Genomic DNA, 14463 nt, shown 5'->3' with positions numbered 1-14463 from the left:
GTAGGCGAAAGCAGGTTATTATAGGCAGAGAGGCTAGTGCTGATTGGCTAATCATAGGGGAGTGGTTCAGGTCCAGTTTCAAGGTTAGGATGCCAAAATTCTAAGCTTTAAATTTTCAACTTCAAGCACCAAACTACTTGAAATCAATTAATATAATTGCTTTCCTTATATCCAAAATTATTTAGTATTCATTTTAGTCATGTAACCAGCACATTTGCACATATCTCCACCACAAGGACACTCAGGATTGTTAGGACTGGATCTGACTCTTGAAGCCGTAGTTCAGTTCAGCTCCTCCACTGAGCAGCAGGTCAATCCCGGTGCAGAAAGTGGCCTCGGCAGCGAGATATAAAGCAGCCAGTCCACACTCAGCCTCAGTCCCCATTCGACCCATGAGCTGTTGGAGAAGAAAGTGTGTCACTTCTCAGTCCTAGACTGCATATTTCTGGGTGCACTGGGTAAATTCCTTTTGTTTTTGTGCTTCTACAGGCCTGCAGCTGTTCCAACTGTTGCTTCCTAGCTCACAAGTATTTGCCAAGAAGGAGAAGCTTTTCAAAAAACTCCTGTACGACTTCCCATGCAAACCCCCCCCCCCCCCCCCCCCCCAAAAAAAAAAAAAAAAAAAAACTGGAGATTTCATAATTTCAGCTTTCTCAACTCATGAACAGGGAAAACTACAAACCTCCTAATGCGACAGAGGCTTAACAGAGGGTCTCCTATCCTCCTCCATTATTTAGATAACAGGCATAATAAAAGTGTGAAAATGACAGATCCTAATTTAACAAAACATGTAGACAACAACAACACTTAAAGAACTGAAACAAACTTGTCTTTCACTCTTTTTCTATAAATGCGAAACTAAAAGGAGGTGGCTGTCTAGTTACTCCTCTTGTATTGCGTCAGCTTCAAACAGGCTTTCTTGCCTGAATCAAAGGAAACCTCTAATGGAAAAAATGCAGCCTGTTACACAAACTCGTTCAGCTGCGATCCAAGACTGAAGGCGTCGATGCTGACTGCCTGACAGAGAGATTCCAGTGTGTGGCAGTTTAGTTTTGCTTTTTCCAGTATATCCAGTGTTCCTCTTATGGGCATGTCCAAACCATCTCAGCCTTGCCTCTCAGACTTTGACTTGTCCCTCTGATGTATTCATTTCTAATAATGTCCATCCTGGTAATTCCCGGTGAAAAATCTTAGCAACTTCCACTCTCTGTCCTGTTGCACTTTTGGCTTTCAAGCTCAATCTTTCTGCCTAGCGAACCGATAAAAGTTTCCTTCCTTAGTGTCCTGCCTCACATACAACTCACTAAAAGCCTTTTCCTCCTTTGCCACCTGTGTTTGCTGTACACCTAGCCTCCAAGTACTCCTATCAGCTGTCTGCATCTTCTTGACTATCCCGCTTTTTCCTTGCCAAACTCTTTGAACACTTTCCAATACTTTCTCATTCCTCTCCCAAGTGTCCTTGTTTTCATTCCCTCATCACTTCAGCTTTCCCCATCATCTGGTAACTCCTCCCTACCAGCCAGAGCTGTCGACATTCCTCTCTGAATTCTTTACATTTTTCCTTTTTCAACTTCCACCATTTGATCCTCGTCTCTATCTCATGCTGCCTAGCTACAATCTGCCATGACACCACCTTGCAGACTCTCATCTCTGTCAGACACTTGCTCTGAAAAATATCCGCCTTCCTTCTCTCCTTCATATCAGCTAGCTCCTCACATTAAGCCCCTATCTCTGACCTCCACACTCCTGCCTTTTCCTCGCTCACGCTGCCTCCTAACACACCTTCCTCCTCTCCTCTTCCATTGTTTTCAGGCAACAGTAGCACAGTTTCCACCAGCAGCCTGCTGACCAACAGCACCAGAGGCGTTCGCTGCCCTGATCCAATGTGGAGATTCTTTGTGATTTGATGATGGCACGGATCATTTTTATTACATTTTAATAACTTTTCATTAATGACTGCATAACTCAACTCTTCACTACTAACCAGCCCCCATAATCTGCACGGCTTCTGAACACCTTCCTGAACGTACCTGAGCATTTTCCCCCATTTTAATGGCGGCAGCTGCGTCTGGTGTCTGTGCTGCTAGTTGCTCCCACAGAGGTGTCATCACGTTACCCGGTGAAATGCTGCAACAAAAGCCAGACACTCCGATTAGAAAAAGAAAGGCATTATTAGATTAAAGGGAATGAAATACTTGTAGAATCTCTACAGTTTTTATATCACACCAGAATTCTTCTTTTTATTTATCAGAATCACATTTTTTATTTCACTGCGTAATTATAGTTGTTTGGTATCTTAGTCTTGTGGATTTATGAGAACAAAATGTGTAATTTTGAACTGTCTACTGTAGAAAAGCCCAAATAGTGAATCAGAGCTTATCAATGGCTACGAAATTAAGTTTTAAAAAAAGGGGAGGGGGGGGGGGGGGGGGGGGGGGGGGCTGATATAAGAAAGTTGGGCTTTATGGTTTGTGGCAGTTATCACAGACAGCAGTGACTGAAGAGAAGTCCAAATAAGAAATACAGATTATGTTTTTCTGACTTCTGCTCCTATCAACCATCTCACAACCCCTCAGACTGATACTGGGACCATGTAAAGAGGCCAACCCTTAGCTTGGGAACCATTGGATGAGACTAGTTAACTCTATATAAAGCACACAAAGGTAACTGCATTTTAATATACTAGTCACAAGCTGTCCCCTGCGATTCATTAATAGCATAACACATTTTTATATCTTATCCTTGTGATTAAATTGAAATCCAATTAATTTAATCTGGAGATTGAAAATATATCTTCTCCCTAGAAACCTTTTTTTTTGGGGGGGGGGGGGGGGGGGGGGGGGTGTGATAATTTTTTGCAGATGCCAGTTTGCCTCACCAGTTCACTCTCACATTGTAGCGACTCTCATCCACTGCCATTGCCTTTGTCATGGAAACGATCGCCCCCTTGTGGAGAAAACATCACATTACAATGCTATTCTTTTGGGCAGAGGGCTGAAATTTAGGAAACGAGGAAAGAAGCTCACCTTTGTGGCAACATACGGTGCAGCATCTTTCTGACCAATAGTTCCCACAAGACTGGAAATATTGATGATGTTTCCTTGGCGCTCTCGTAGGTAAGGTAACACATACTGCAGAGAGAGAGAGACTTTCAGGTGGTGCAAAGATCCTCTATACATAATGTTTCAATTACTCCAAGAGCTCAAACAGAAATGAAAAGTGTGAAGGGTTTATGTGTTATTAGTTAGTCAGACTGGCTTTGGCTAAAATCAATCAGTCAATGCAAAAATCCTGGAAACTCAAAAGTGATATTACAGGTGGTCTGTAGACACAAGGAAAGGGTAGATTCCATGTTAGGGGTATTCTTGTGTACTTTTAAGACCACTGAAAACATTTTTTCCTATATTGTTTTCCCGCCTGTCGTTTTAAAATAAAGTTATTTTTTATTTATTTCATTCATCAGTGTTTAAATGTATCACTTTAATCCTTAAGGACTGTCTTTGTTACCACCGAAGACAGAAATTATTTGCACCCAAAGCTGTGAAAACGTACTTTAGACGCCAAAAAGTAGCTGACGAGGTTCAGATTCAACAAGTCTCTGAACTCCTCTGCTGTGGTGTCGTCAGTGGGTTTATGAGGAGGGTCTGAAGAGGAAGATTTCAAACACAAAAACAGACAGTAAGCAACACAGCCTTGTTGTCATGTCTCCTTGTTAGTAAAAAACAACAACACACACACAAAAGACTCACGCCAGCCTGCGTTGTTGACCAGGCAGTCGATGTGACCAAACTGCTCCACTGTGACTGCAATCAGCCTCTGCAGAGACAAGAGGAACCAACAAATGACAAATACACATCCGCAGTGAATGCGGGAGTCACTGAGTTCAGTGAGATCATCATGTGATCATCATGTGATCATGTGACTCTTTCCATTTCAGACCATACACCCACAAAGCTGCACTTCACCTTTATGTCTTCTTCCTTGGAGATGTCACTTTTGACAAACTTGCAAGAGCCTGGTCCGGTCTTGTTAAGCTCCGCCTCTAAAGCTTCACCTGCTGCACCTACGAGACACGTCTGATCATTCCGCAAAACACTGCACCCCATTATTTTTCTTTTCATATATGCTGCCAAAAGTGAAATCGTGTAACTGTTTTACAAAGTAGCAGAATAAAAACAGCCTTACTAACTTTCTCTTCCACAAAACGCCACTTTGGCTCCGTTTTCCACTATAAAAGAACAACAAAAAAAGACGCAAAAATGTTCAGTGCGCCACTCCTCGCTGCATGCGCAAACTGCCAGCATAAATAAAGACATTTTCATACCAAACACTCTGACAATCCCTCTGCCAATCCCTTTGGATCCTCCTGTGACAACAGCCACTTTGTTGTAGTAGCGTTGGGACATTTTGTCTGCGGTTACGATGATAAATGTGACGCAAAGCGGCGCTGCTGTCAAACAGCGGACTAATAACGGTTACTTCTTACTTTGTCTGCTCGGAGTCATCACAGCAGGACTCCTCTGCCGCCAGCAGAAACGATCAGCCGCTGTCAGCATGTTTGTTTGTAAAGTTCAAAGTGCCACAAAATCATGCGGTTTGCTTTGCTGCGTTCAGGAGGACAGGGATAGTAGGAAATCTATACATTCACAAGAAAACTAGCTCTAGAGAGGGTTCTTGAACTTTTATAATAATTTCCTTTTTACTTCAACTGTGTCTGGACATCTGTGCTTGGGTGCCACTAACTTAGCCGCCCTAAGCTGATGTCAGCTTCCTTAGAAACCATCAGTCTGGACATGATTACTTTCGTTCAGTGAAAGGAAGCTCTTCCTACTCCCCGTTATCAAGTACTTGCAGGAATGGGATCGTCTGATTGTTTGAGATCTCTCTCCAATACTGTAGTGTCTTTACCTAACAGTATAATGAACCTGCTTTCCACTAAACTTGCTGATGCTATTATTCTAACGGTTATAAAGCAGATCTCCCATCTTTATAACGTTTTGAATCATTGCAGGAAGCTGATTTACTCTGCAATGCTCAGATGCCATTAAATATCTCAATGCTGCTTCAACTTAAAGATCAAGGAGACCTGGCCTTTTGTTAAAAGTATTCCTTTTTGTATACTTAATATTAAACGTAATTATTTCATTTCTTCATTTTCACGCCTCACTGGTCAACGTATTCATGTGAAAGGGTGCTGGGTCGATTGGAGGTAAAAAAAAAAAAAAAAAAAAAAAATCAGAGACACTAAACCTTTGAAGTTGGCTCAGGAAGGGCATGTGACTTAAAACATGTGGATAAGGTAGAAGCTGAAATGAACTTTAATCTAATTTCCTCATTTTACATGGCAAAACATTTTGTGTTTAAAAAAAAAAACCCATTCGGAAATCATTAAACTTCCTGATTTTTTCAGGGATTCTTCTTCTTCTTCTTCTTCTTATTAATAATAATAATAATAATAATAATAATAATAATAATAATAATAATAATAATTTTAAGGAAGAAAGTGCTTTAGTAACTTAAAATGAAGTGAGGCCATAAACTCATCAACTCACAAATTATTTTTAAATTGGGCTTCTTTCTGCAACCTGTGGCGTCAGCCCCCTGCTGGCCATTACAAAGAATACAGTTTAAGGCACACTGCTTCACATTTGCTTCACTTTTCAGACCTGGAAGCTACATCTATGTTTTTTTTATACAGAGCATAGCTTGCATGCTACCATACCACTCACTATGCCAGTAAAGGATTCAGCACATCTCACACAGTTTAATAAAGTGAGCCAAAAATACCAGGATCTCCAAGCGCCTTCAGCTGCAGCTTGCAGTAAACAAGCCAGCAGGTTTTCCCACACATTCAGACCTACAATCCTCTACACCAGCTACTCAACTTCAAAGTATCAAAATTTGATTTGGAGATTTTTAATGCAAAGAGCAAACTTTATAAACCCTCTGTGAAAATAAACACTTAAAAGCTGTAAATTACTTGAAGTATTTGAAGGCAACAGTACATTTCAGAAAAGTCTTCCTGCACACAGACCCAGAGACTCGGAGATGTTTTGGTGTATAATTTAAGATGTCTAAAATAACCACAGAAATATATTATATGTTATATTTAACATAAAGTGAGTAATGGTGTGGGCACATTTCATGACAGATTTATCACTGCTCTGATCCAATTTGTGGATAATTCTGCACAAACCACAGTAACCTGCAAGTTTTAATTTATAGCTAAGCTGTAACAGCAAAAGAGGGAAAAAAATAAATACCAACCAAATGTTTGTGGTATGATTCTAGAGTGTAAATCATGTTCATCAGTGCAAACACTGCTCCCTTATTTAATTTTTTATTCTCCTTTTTAAACTTCTTAGTTCAGGTACAGATCAGGCTACAAGTGTATGTAAGAATGCACAGCATGTTTAAGACAGACTGAGGGTTGTAAGAGGTTGACATTTTTGAGCGAGGAGGCTTGTTGGGGTCAGAAAAAGTGGGCGAATAGGCAGCGTGCTCTTGGAAAAGGAGCAAGTCCAAGATTGAATTTCCGCCTAACAGCATTTCCCATGCTGAGAGCGAGAGACAGCGTAAGGGTGCAAGCGCAGACAGTGAGTGACCTACAAACAAGCTTAACAATTTTAACTTTACCCAGGGTGGCAGATTAACACCACAGCAGCCCCTGAAGAAGCTCCCTCTATCTCCTCCCCTCACCTCCTAAATGTGACTCAAGGGAGAATCAGGAGGGGTTGCCTGGATGGTGTGATGATGGGTCGGCCCAGAAGGCACATGGAGGTGAAGGAACAGCAGGAGAGTCATGGTCACTCGCCTGGGGTTTGAAGCATTAGCCTGAAGCGTTAGCTGCCAGTAGGGCAGGTGAAAGGAGGAGCTCAACTAAGGTGGGTTTACGCTAACAGCATGTCTTGGAATTTGTGCATGCAGTATGAAATCAATCTAAACAAACACACTGTATAGCATGTTTTAAGAAAAGTGGAGCTGACAGCAGTTTCTCTGACGTCTATGGATTATAGACAGATGAAATCATCTTAAAATCCATTTTGATTTAACCTAGAAGTCAGTTCAGGGAAGCTTGTACAGGTGTAACATTTTCTGGTGTTACATTAAAGTCTAACAGTAGAAAAATATGTAAAAAAATGAAGACATTTGGTAAAATAATCAACTCATAAATTTTTACTCATGTATACTTACAATGTACAATTGATTTTTTATACACCTTTTATACACAGTTATTAAGATGTTGTAACTATCTGTAAAGGTTGTTGAAGTGAACTTGTCAGGGTAACTTACATTTTTCTTCTTGCAGAACAAAGAAGCAGCAAAAAGTACTTTTTTTTCTTTTCTTTTTAAAAAGGAACTATTCCAGGCTGAGACATGGACAATCATAAGGGGGGAGGTACAGATAGAGGTGGAGGTGAGACGAAAGATAAACAAAAATCCGAGGAGGTCAGTGATGAAGATAAGCAGGCCAAAAACAAGCAGAACAAGTTGGAGAAAGAGAGCAGCAAGGAGCCGAGAGCGCATCCCAGAAGGGAGAACCGCCGGCGGTGTCAGTGGGCTCTGACGGAGCGTCTGGCCATCAACGTGTCAGGGATGCGTTATGAGACCCAGCTGCGCACCCTTGCTCAGTTCCCAGACTCCCTGTTGGGTGACCCCCAGCGTCGAATTCGCTACTTCGACCCTCTGCGGAATGAAGTCTTCTTGGACAGAAACCGCATCTGCTTTGACGCCATCCTCTACTTCTATCAGTCAGGTGGGAGGCTGCGGAGGCCCGCCAACATCCCCCTGGACATGTTCTTGGAGGAGCTGCGGTTCTACGAGCTCGGAGAGGAGATCATCGACCACTTCAAAGAGGATGAAGGCTTCGCCAAAGAGGAGGAAAGACCTCTACCTGAAAAAAAGTGGCAGCAGCAAATCTGGATGCTGTTTGAGTATCCGGAATCTTCCAGCGGAGCCCGGATCATCGCCATCATCAGTGTCATGGTCATTGTGGTCTCCATTCTCATCTTCTGCCTGGAGACCCTGCCTGAGTTCAGAAATGAAAAGGAGCGTAGGGAGGTGAGGATGCTCATATCTACAAAACCGGTATTCACAGGGCTGCACAAGGAAAGTTATGTCAGTTGCAATAACCGCATGAGTGAGGGAGTAGGCTGACGACAGGGTGCTTAGAGAACACAGCGTAACACTGCAGGAAAGTGATGAGGTGAACAAATAAGCACAAGAAGTGCAGACAGATGTCACTTTGCAGCACAAGATGAAAATGTTTTTATCTCCTGAAGCAACACTGAGTGAAAAATGGAGAGGAAAGCAAAGGCTGAGGAAAGAAAGAAAGTAAAGGAGACTATCTGCTGAAATTATTTTGGAGTTGCCACTTAATCTGATCCAGTTAGACTGAGAGGAAAGAAGTACGAGATGAGGAGAGCAGTTAAACCACCAGTGGAAAAATATGAGGGATAAAAGAGAGCAGGTAAAGCGGCTTGAGAGTTTTACTTATTAGTTGATTAATTCAAATGAAGTGGATGCTTTAAAAGTAGGAAGAAGCACTAGAGAGTGGAAGGACTTAGACGAAGAGAAGCCAGCATGAAAAGCAGGAAAGGAGATGAGCTTGTCTCAGGTTACTCCTCAGAGATCTAAAGGTGCTATATATAGAGGAAGGACACCCCAAAGAGCCCATCAACACATAAACCAAAGCCCGTATTAATAAACACAGTGACTCATAGGCTACACACTGAAAACGGCATGGAAAAGATGGAGACGGATCGGTTTTTCTGATGACTACGGCAAAATTAAATTTGTCTTGCATGTGCTCCGGCAGCCTGGAGACGAGATGGATTGTGGAGGTTCAGGTAGCAGACGTGCATGCTTCCAAAGCACCACCACCACTCCCTCGTTACTCCAGTAAACAGAGATAGATATGTTGATGTATGGAGGACAAAAACTGCCAAAACAATTAACAAATAGAAAAATAAATGAATATTCCATGAAAGTTCTGAAGAATTTGGGCCCCCTTTCTTTACAGAGTTGCTTCACTTCATTGCGGGTCGTAAGAATTCATTTATGCACAGCTCTTTGAAGGGCTCGCCACAAGATTTTTAATTAGGTTGACATCTGGACTTTGACTGGTCCATTGTAACATTTTGTTTCAGCCATTCTGTTTGCAGACCCAGATTATGTCCAGACTCCAGTGGTGGATCTGTTATGTCTGGTATTCTATGGCAAATGCTAATCAGGCTCCACTGGTGGAGAAGTAGCACAGGGCCCTTTTTTTTTTTTTTTTTTTTTTTTTTTGCCTGTCCCGTTTGGCTCTTTTGCCATCAGAATTGTTGTCTAAAGGCAAAGAAAGATGCCCAACGGATTTACTTTACCAAACTGACCATCCCAGCCTTGCCGTAATGGTCCATTTGATTCACCTTTTATTGTTTATTTTATTTTCACTTACTGAATACGGGACAGACTTGACTGGGGGAAAGAAGGGGAGAAAGAAAGAGGGAAAGAGAAACAGCTGAGAAGAGGGACGGGGGAGAAGGGCAAAAGACAAAAACCAACAGAACGGGCAGAGAAAAAAAAATGCATATATCAATCACCTGGATCACCTGCTGAGAAAGAAAAAAGAAAGCAAGCAGAAGAGAACAAGAGTAATAGAATAAACAACATCACAATGATATATGGGAATATGACAGTAAATACTAAATGTTAAACATTATTGTGCAGCACATAAGATCAACAGAACACAGTGTGCTTTGAGGTAGGAGCCAAAAAGGGTGTAGTTTGTGGGTGTGATCACCCGTGTGTACACCTGTGAGCATGGACGCGCTTGTTTTTTGTTTTTTAAAAGGTTCCTTCATGTAATAATCTGCTAGAGGGTGTGGGGGGGCCACAGCCCCGTCCTCCAGGGCGTGAAACAGGTGTGGAGGAGATCAAAACTCCAGACATCCAGAGGCCCCCAGAACACAAGAGACCAAGGAAGACCAACAGAGGGGCAGCTGCGCCACTGTCCCAGAAAGAGCTGAGGAGAGTCCCAGATGAGGGCTCACTCAGCAGCCGCGGAGCAGAAGCCAGGGGGGGTTGCAGTGACGCGCCCGTGAGCTCCGCCGGCAGCCAGCTGCGCCTGAGTGACCGAGCCCCAGGCCGAGAGGCCGGGGGCACCCCACCTCCGAAGTGGCCCGAGCGAGCCCCAGGCTCCAGGCCCCGATAAGCGGCCACCAAGGAGTGAGCCGGTGTGTACCTGGACGCCCATCCCCGGACACAAAGAACCACCAACGCACCGATGTCTGAGGGAGTCCGCCACTGGCAAAAAAAAAAAAAAAAAAAAAAAAAAAGCACAGGGCCCATTTGAAGATGTCAGGCCCTCAGGCCATCCTCACAAAGTCTGTTACTGATTGTTTGGTCAGAGACATTTATACCAGTGGCCTGTTGGAGATTACTTTGTAGGGGTCTGGCAGCATTCCTCCTGTTCCTCCTTGCACAAAGGAGCAGACACTGGTCCCACTGATGGGTTATGGTTTTGGCCTGTCCAGCTCTCCAAAAGTAACTGCATGAGGGCCTGACATCTTCAAATGGGCCCTGTGCTAGAATCTCATCCATGATCTTGAGACTGTTCTGGGAGACAGCCAAATGCAAAACTAATGAAAAGAAACAGAAAAGATTAGAGGTGGAAAAGTTGTCAGTAGCCTCCATCACAACTCCCAAACCATTCTTGTTTTGGGGGTTCTCTCATTGTTGCCCCTCTAGTGCACCTGTTGTTCATCCCATTACCACCAAAGCAGCCGAAACTGATGAACAACCTGCTCTGCCACTTAACTGACCAGCAGATTTGTCTTCCATACTAAAGTGATCAGAGCCTGCAATACTCTCGGATACAATGCAAGCCAACATAAACATACATGCACAGCCATCTCCACGTTATCAGTCACTCACGAGATGGAAAATCTTACAAACAAAAATATCTCGAACCATGCATGTTGTTGGTTTTATGTGACAGCCTGGATCTAAGTGATGGACACTAACATCATTCAACCTGCCATTAGTATATTTCACCTTAATCTGAGCAGTGTCTGTTTAGAATTTGCTTTGCAAATGTCACAGGCAGTTCAAAGTATATATAAAGCAGCACACACGAGGACACAAGAAACATATGCTGTTTCCAGTTTATTAGGTCAACCTAGCTAAAGATAATGTAATTTAAGACGAACAGACTGCAGTAAACTCTCCCGTCGCCAAGGTTACAGTGTTTGGTTTGGGTTGATGTGGAATTAGGGAGATGCTGGTTGAGCTGAATGGTTATTTTAGTGGATAACCAAACATCTATCAGAATACAGTTCAAACCCACCACAAAGAGCTGAATCAAAACCAAGCCTGAACATTGTGACCTTGACGGAAGCAGGATTTACTGCAGGCTTGTTATACCAGACATTTTCAGCCAGGTGTATCTAATTAACAGGAAATAGGAAATAGAGTTGAGCACAGTATGTACTGCAAGGCCATCAAATGCTTAGAGTAACTTTAAATAAGTTGTTAAAAGACAGTTATTCCAAACTTGCACCTTGTTCCCAGAAAAAAAAAAGCAGCTGGGTTAAATAAAGTGTCAGGTGGCTGTAATACAATCCTGAGTCACATGAGGTGAATGTTTTATGTTTAAATATAGAGAAACTGGTTTATAAAAGTCTGTGAGAGAAAAAAAAAGCATGAAAACTAAGAGAGCGAAAATGGAGAGGAGAGAGACTTTAGCACCGTATCAGAGATCTCACAAGATCCTGACAGATGTCATACTTCAAATGTGCTGAGGACAAACTTTGATAATAATCACTACTTCTCACTTTCCTCCTTATGTTTACTCTGTCCTTCTTGATTTCTCTCTGTTTACATTCATGCAAACATCATCTCCATGGAGCTGTTTACTACTGCCCTACCTTTCCTCTCTCTCTATTTTCCTATTTCTTCTTCCAAACCAACGAGTGTGTGAAAATAAGTTGAATCTTTTGGGCAGTGCAGGTTATATGCTTTGATTTTTCTTTTAATCTAATGTTTGAGTTTAATCTCTTCTACTTCCTTATTTATCTTGCAGCAATACTCCATCGCTCCTCACCCCAACATATCAAACAACACCATCTTGGTCTCACCTGGATTCACTGCCTTCCAGGACCCATTCTTCATAGTAGAGACAATCTGCATCTGCTGGTTCTCATTTGAACTCATCATGCGCTTCATTAGCGCTCCCAACAAGATGCACTTTTTTAAAGACATCATGAACATCATAGACTTCTTCGCCATCATGCCTTATTTTGTCACAGTGGGCACGGAGCTAGCAAAGGACAAAGGTACGCAGCCCTCCGTGTCTCTGGCTCTCATCAGAATCATCAGGTTAGTGAGAGTCTTCAGGATCTTCAAGCTCTCTCGTCACTCCAAGGGCCTCCAGATCCTGGGCCAGACGCTGAAGGCCAGCCTGAGAGAGCTTGCGCTGCTCATCTTCTTCCTCTTCATCGGCGTCATAATCTTTTCTAGCGCCGTCTACTTCGCTGAGGTGGACAGTTCTGGAACAAACTTCAAAAGCATCCCAGAGGCTTTCTGGTGGGCAGTCGTGACCATGACTACAGTCGGGTACGGCGATATGTGCCCAGGGACAGTTGGGGGAAAGCTGGTGGGCTCCATGTGTGCCATTGCTGGCGTGCTCACCATCTCTTTGCCTGTGCCTGTCATTGTGTCCAACTTCAGCTACTTTTACCACAGAGAGATGGAGTGCGAGGACACCAGGGTGTACCAGCATGTCTCCACATCGCTCTGGGAAAAGGAAGGAGATGATGATGAAGATGAGGAGGACGAGGATGGAATGGATGAGTGGCCTGAATATATGAGGGATTACGCACCACTGTATGGGCAGAACAGGGCTATTTGCCCTCCGATCAATGGGCCTCTTTTGACAGGCCTTTGTGCAGGACAGGTAGATGGGGATCAGAGAGGCATGGGGTTCCTCTTTAAGGAATCTCGTGTCACTCAGGTCTGACAGACTGCAGAGTGCTAAACTCATGGCAACACATCAAGAAAACAGAGCCAAGATATAAAAAGATACTGCTGAAAGGACACGCAGAGGGAGACATGAAAACCAAGAAGTGCAGTGACATGTGAACATAGTTTTATATGTGAAGCTTTTGCATGATTATACTCGACTCACAGCTACTCACGAAGCATCCGTTTTCCTCAGTAAATAAACAGAAAAAAGTAAAATGTTTCCAGATGCCTCAAAGCATTTTCTGTGCATCTCACATGACAAATATTCCACCAGCTGCAAAATGATTTAAATTACAACCACCCCCTCTGGTTCTTTAAACAAACACAGATGACAGTTACTTACATGTTTTGGTCACAGGAAGAATGAATGTAGAATGACTGTAATGAATGGACCTAGAATTTCCTTTAACCAGATAATTTCCGGAAAAAAAACTTTAGCACTAAATTCTGCTTCTCCTCATTTTCTGCCAAATCACTTTTATTTGTACAGCTTTCCAGTCAATATGTACGCTGTCATGTGTATAATATTACAATATCTTGTCTTAAATTATATGGAAACAGTATTCGACTACAGCTGTCTGAATTCAATCCCATTGACACAGGTGTATAAAATCAAGCAACTAGCCATGGTACTGGCATTAACATCAGCACAAAACCTGTGTGCTGGGAGTTTCGTGGAATGGGTTTTCATGGGCAAACAGGGGTGGCCCAGTACTTTTGTCTATATAGTCTATATACACGTTACATATTAAGCAACCAGCCAATCAGAATAAAGCATTCTGTACAGAGGATGAACTGAAAGGATGCACCATATAAAAAAAACGATGACTATTTTAGTCTATGTTTTACCTGATGGGGTACAATGTTGCTGTTGAGGGGTTGCTGCTGCTCCTGCTGCTGATAGTGCTAGAAGACAGGGCTCTATTGCTTTGAGACTGTAGATGTTAAAAAGTCCATAGGAGAGATGGTAGCTTATTAAACAAGTGCTATGAGATAATATTAAAATGCAAAGATTGGTGACAGTGCTTGAAATCATAAGGCAAGAATAAAAAGAACTGTGGGAAATAAACTAGGCTCTGCCTGTGACTCACTCTTCGCCTCTCTTCCTCCTTCCATCTCCTCATCTCATCTATCACTCTCTACTTGCTGTCCATCTGAGAACTAGGCATAATTTGCTATTGCATTAATCTATTATTTAATTGTCTACACTTAACAAGTCTTGCACCTAGTCCATGACAAAGTAATGATAGAAAAATGTTATAGAACCAAAAGATTGCAATTGTGTTTATTATAGTTTTTGTACTTGAATACCTCTGCAATGTAACAACTGGTACATGTGTCATTGTTACCTGTGCCCTTTTTAATCCATCTGGTGAGGGACAGACACATGCAGTGACATTTTATACCTTCTCCAGAATACTGTGTTTACAGTACTATGGCCACAAGTTTTCATCA

The 14463-nt window shown here is 42.5% G+C and overlaps 2 protein-coding genes across 3 annotated transcripts; one reads left to right on the top strand and one right to left on the bottom strand.

Moving 5' to 3' along the window:
• Positions 1-117: 117 nt before the first annotated feature.
• hsd17b14 (hydroxysteroid (17-beta) dehydrogenase 14) lies at positions 118-4572 on the bottom strand. Of its 2 annotated transcripts, none has more exons than XM_085404670.1 (9): positions 4325-4572; positions 4190-4228; positions 3966-4063; positions 3750-3816; positions 3553-3644; positions 3027-3131; positions 2879-2946; positions 2031-2127; positions 118-397 (listed from the first exon to the last, which is right to left on the bottom strand). In XM_085404670.1, the coding sequence occupies exons 1-9, from the start codon at positions 4404-4406 to the stop codon at positions 251-253; spliced, it is 795 nt and encodes a 264-aa protein (XP_085260796.1). In that variant the 5' UTR covers positions 4407-4572; the 3' UTR covers positions 118-250. The 2 variants fall into 2 exon arrangements, with proteins under 2 accessions (XP_085260796.1, XP_085260797.1); XM_085404671.1 differs by having other exon boundaries at positions 4487-4571.
• A 1981-nt stretch (positions 4573-6553) lies between these two features.
• kcna7 (potassium voltage-gated channel, shaker-related subfamily, member 7) lies at positions 6554-14260 on the top strand. The gene is made up of 3 exons (XM_085404668.1): positions 6554-6884; positions 7358-8061; positions 12068-14260. Exons 2-3 carry the CDS (start codon positions 7378-7380, stop codon positions 13001-13003), a joined length of 1620 nt encoding a protein of 539 aa, XP_085260794.1. The 5' UTR covers positions 6554-6884; positions 7358-7377; the 3' UTR covers positions 13004-14260.
• Positions 14261-14463: the final 203 nt, after the last annotated feature.

The sequence above is a fragment of the Rhamphochromis longiceps genome, linkage group LG4, assembly GCF_057381845.1.
Source record: "Rhamphochromis longiceps isolate RC_006_pf linkage group LG4, R_longiceps_female_GT1.1, whole genome shotgun sequence".
NCBI classification, from domain to species: domain Eukaryota; kingdom Metazoa; phylum Chordata; class Actinopteri; order Cichliformes; family Cichlidae; genus Rhamphochromis; species Rhamphochromis longiceps.
Note: the sequence above shows the minus strand (reverse complement) of the source record. Positions and strands in the feature narration are given on the sequence as shown.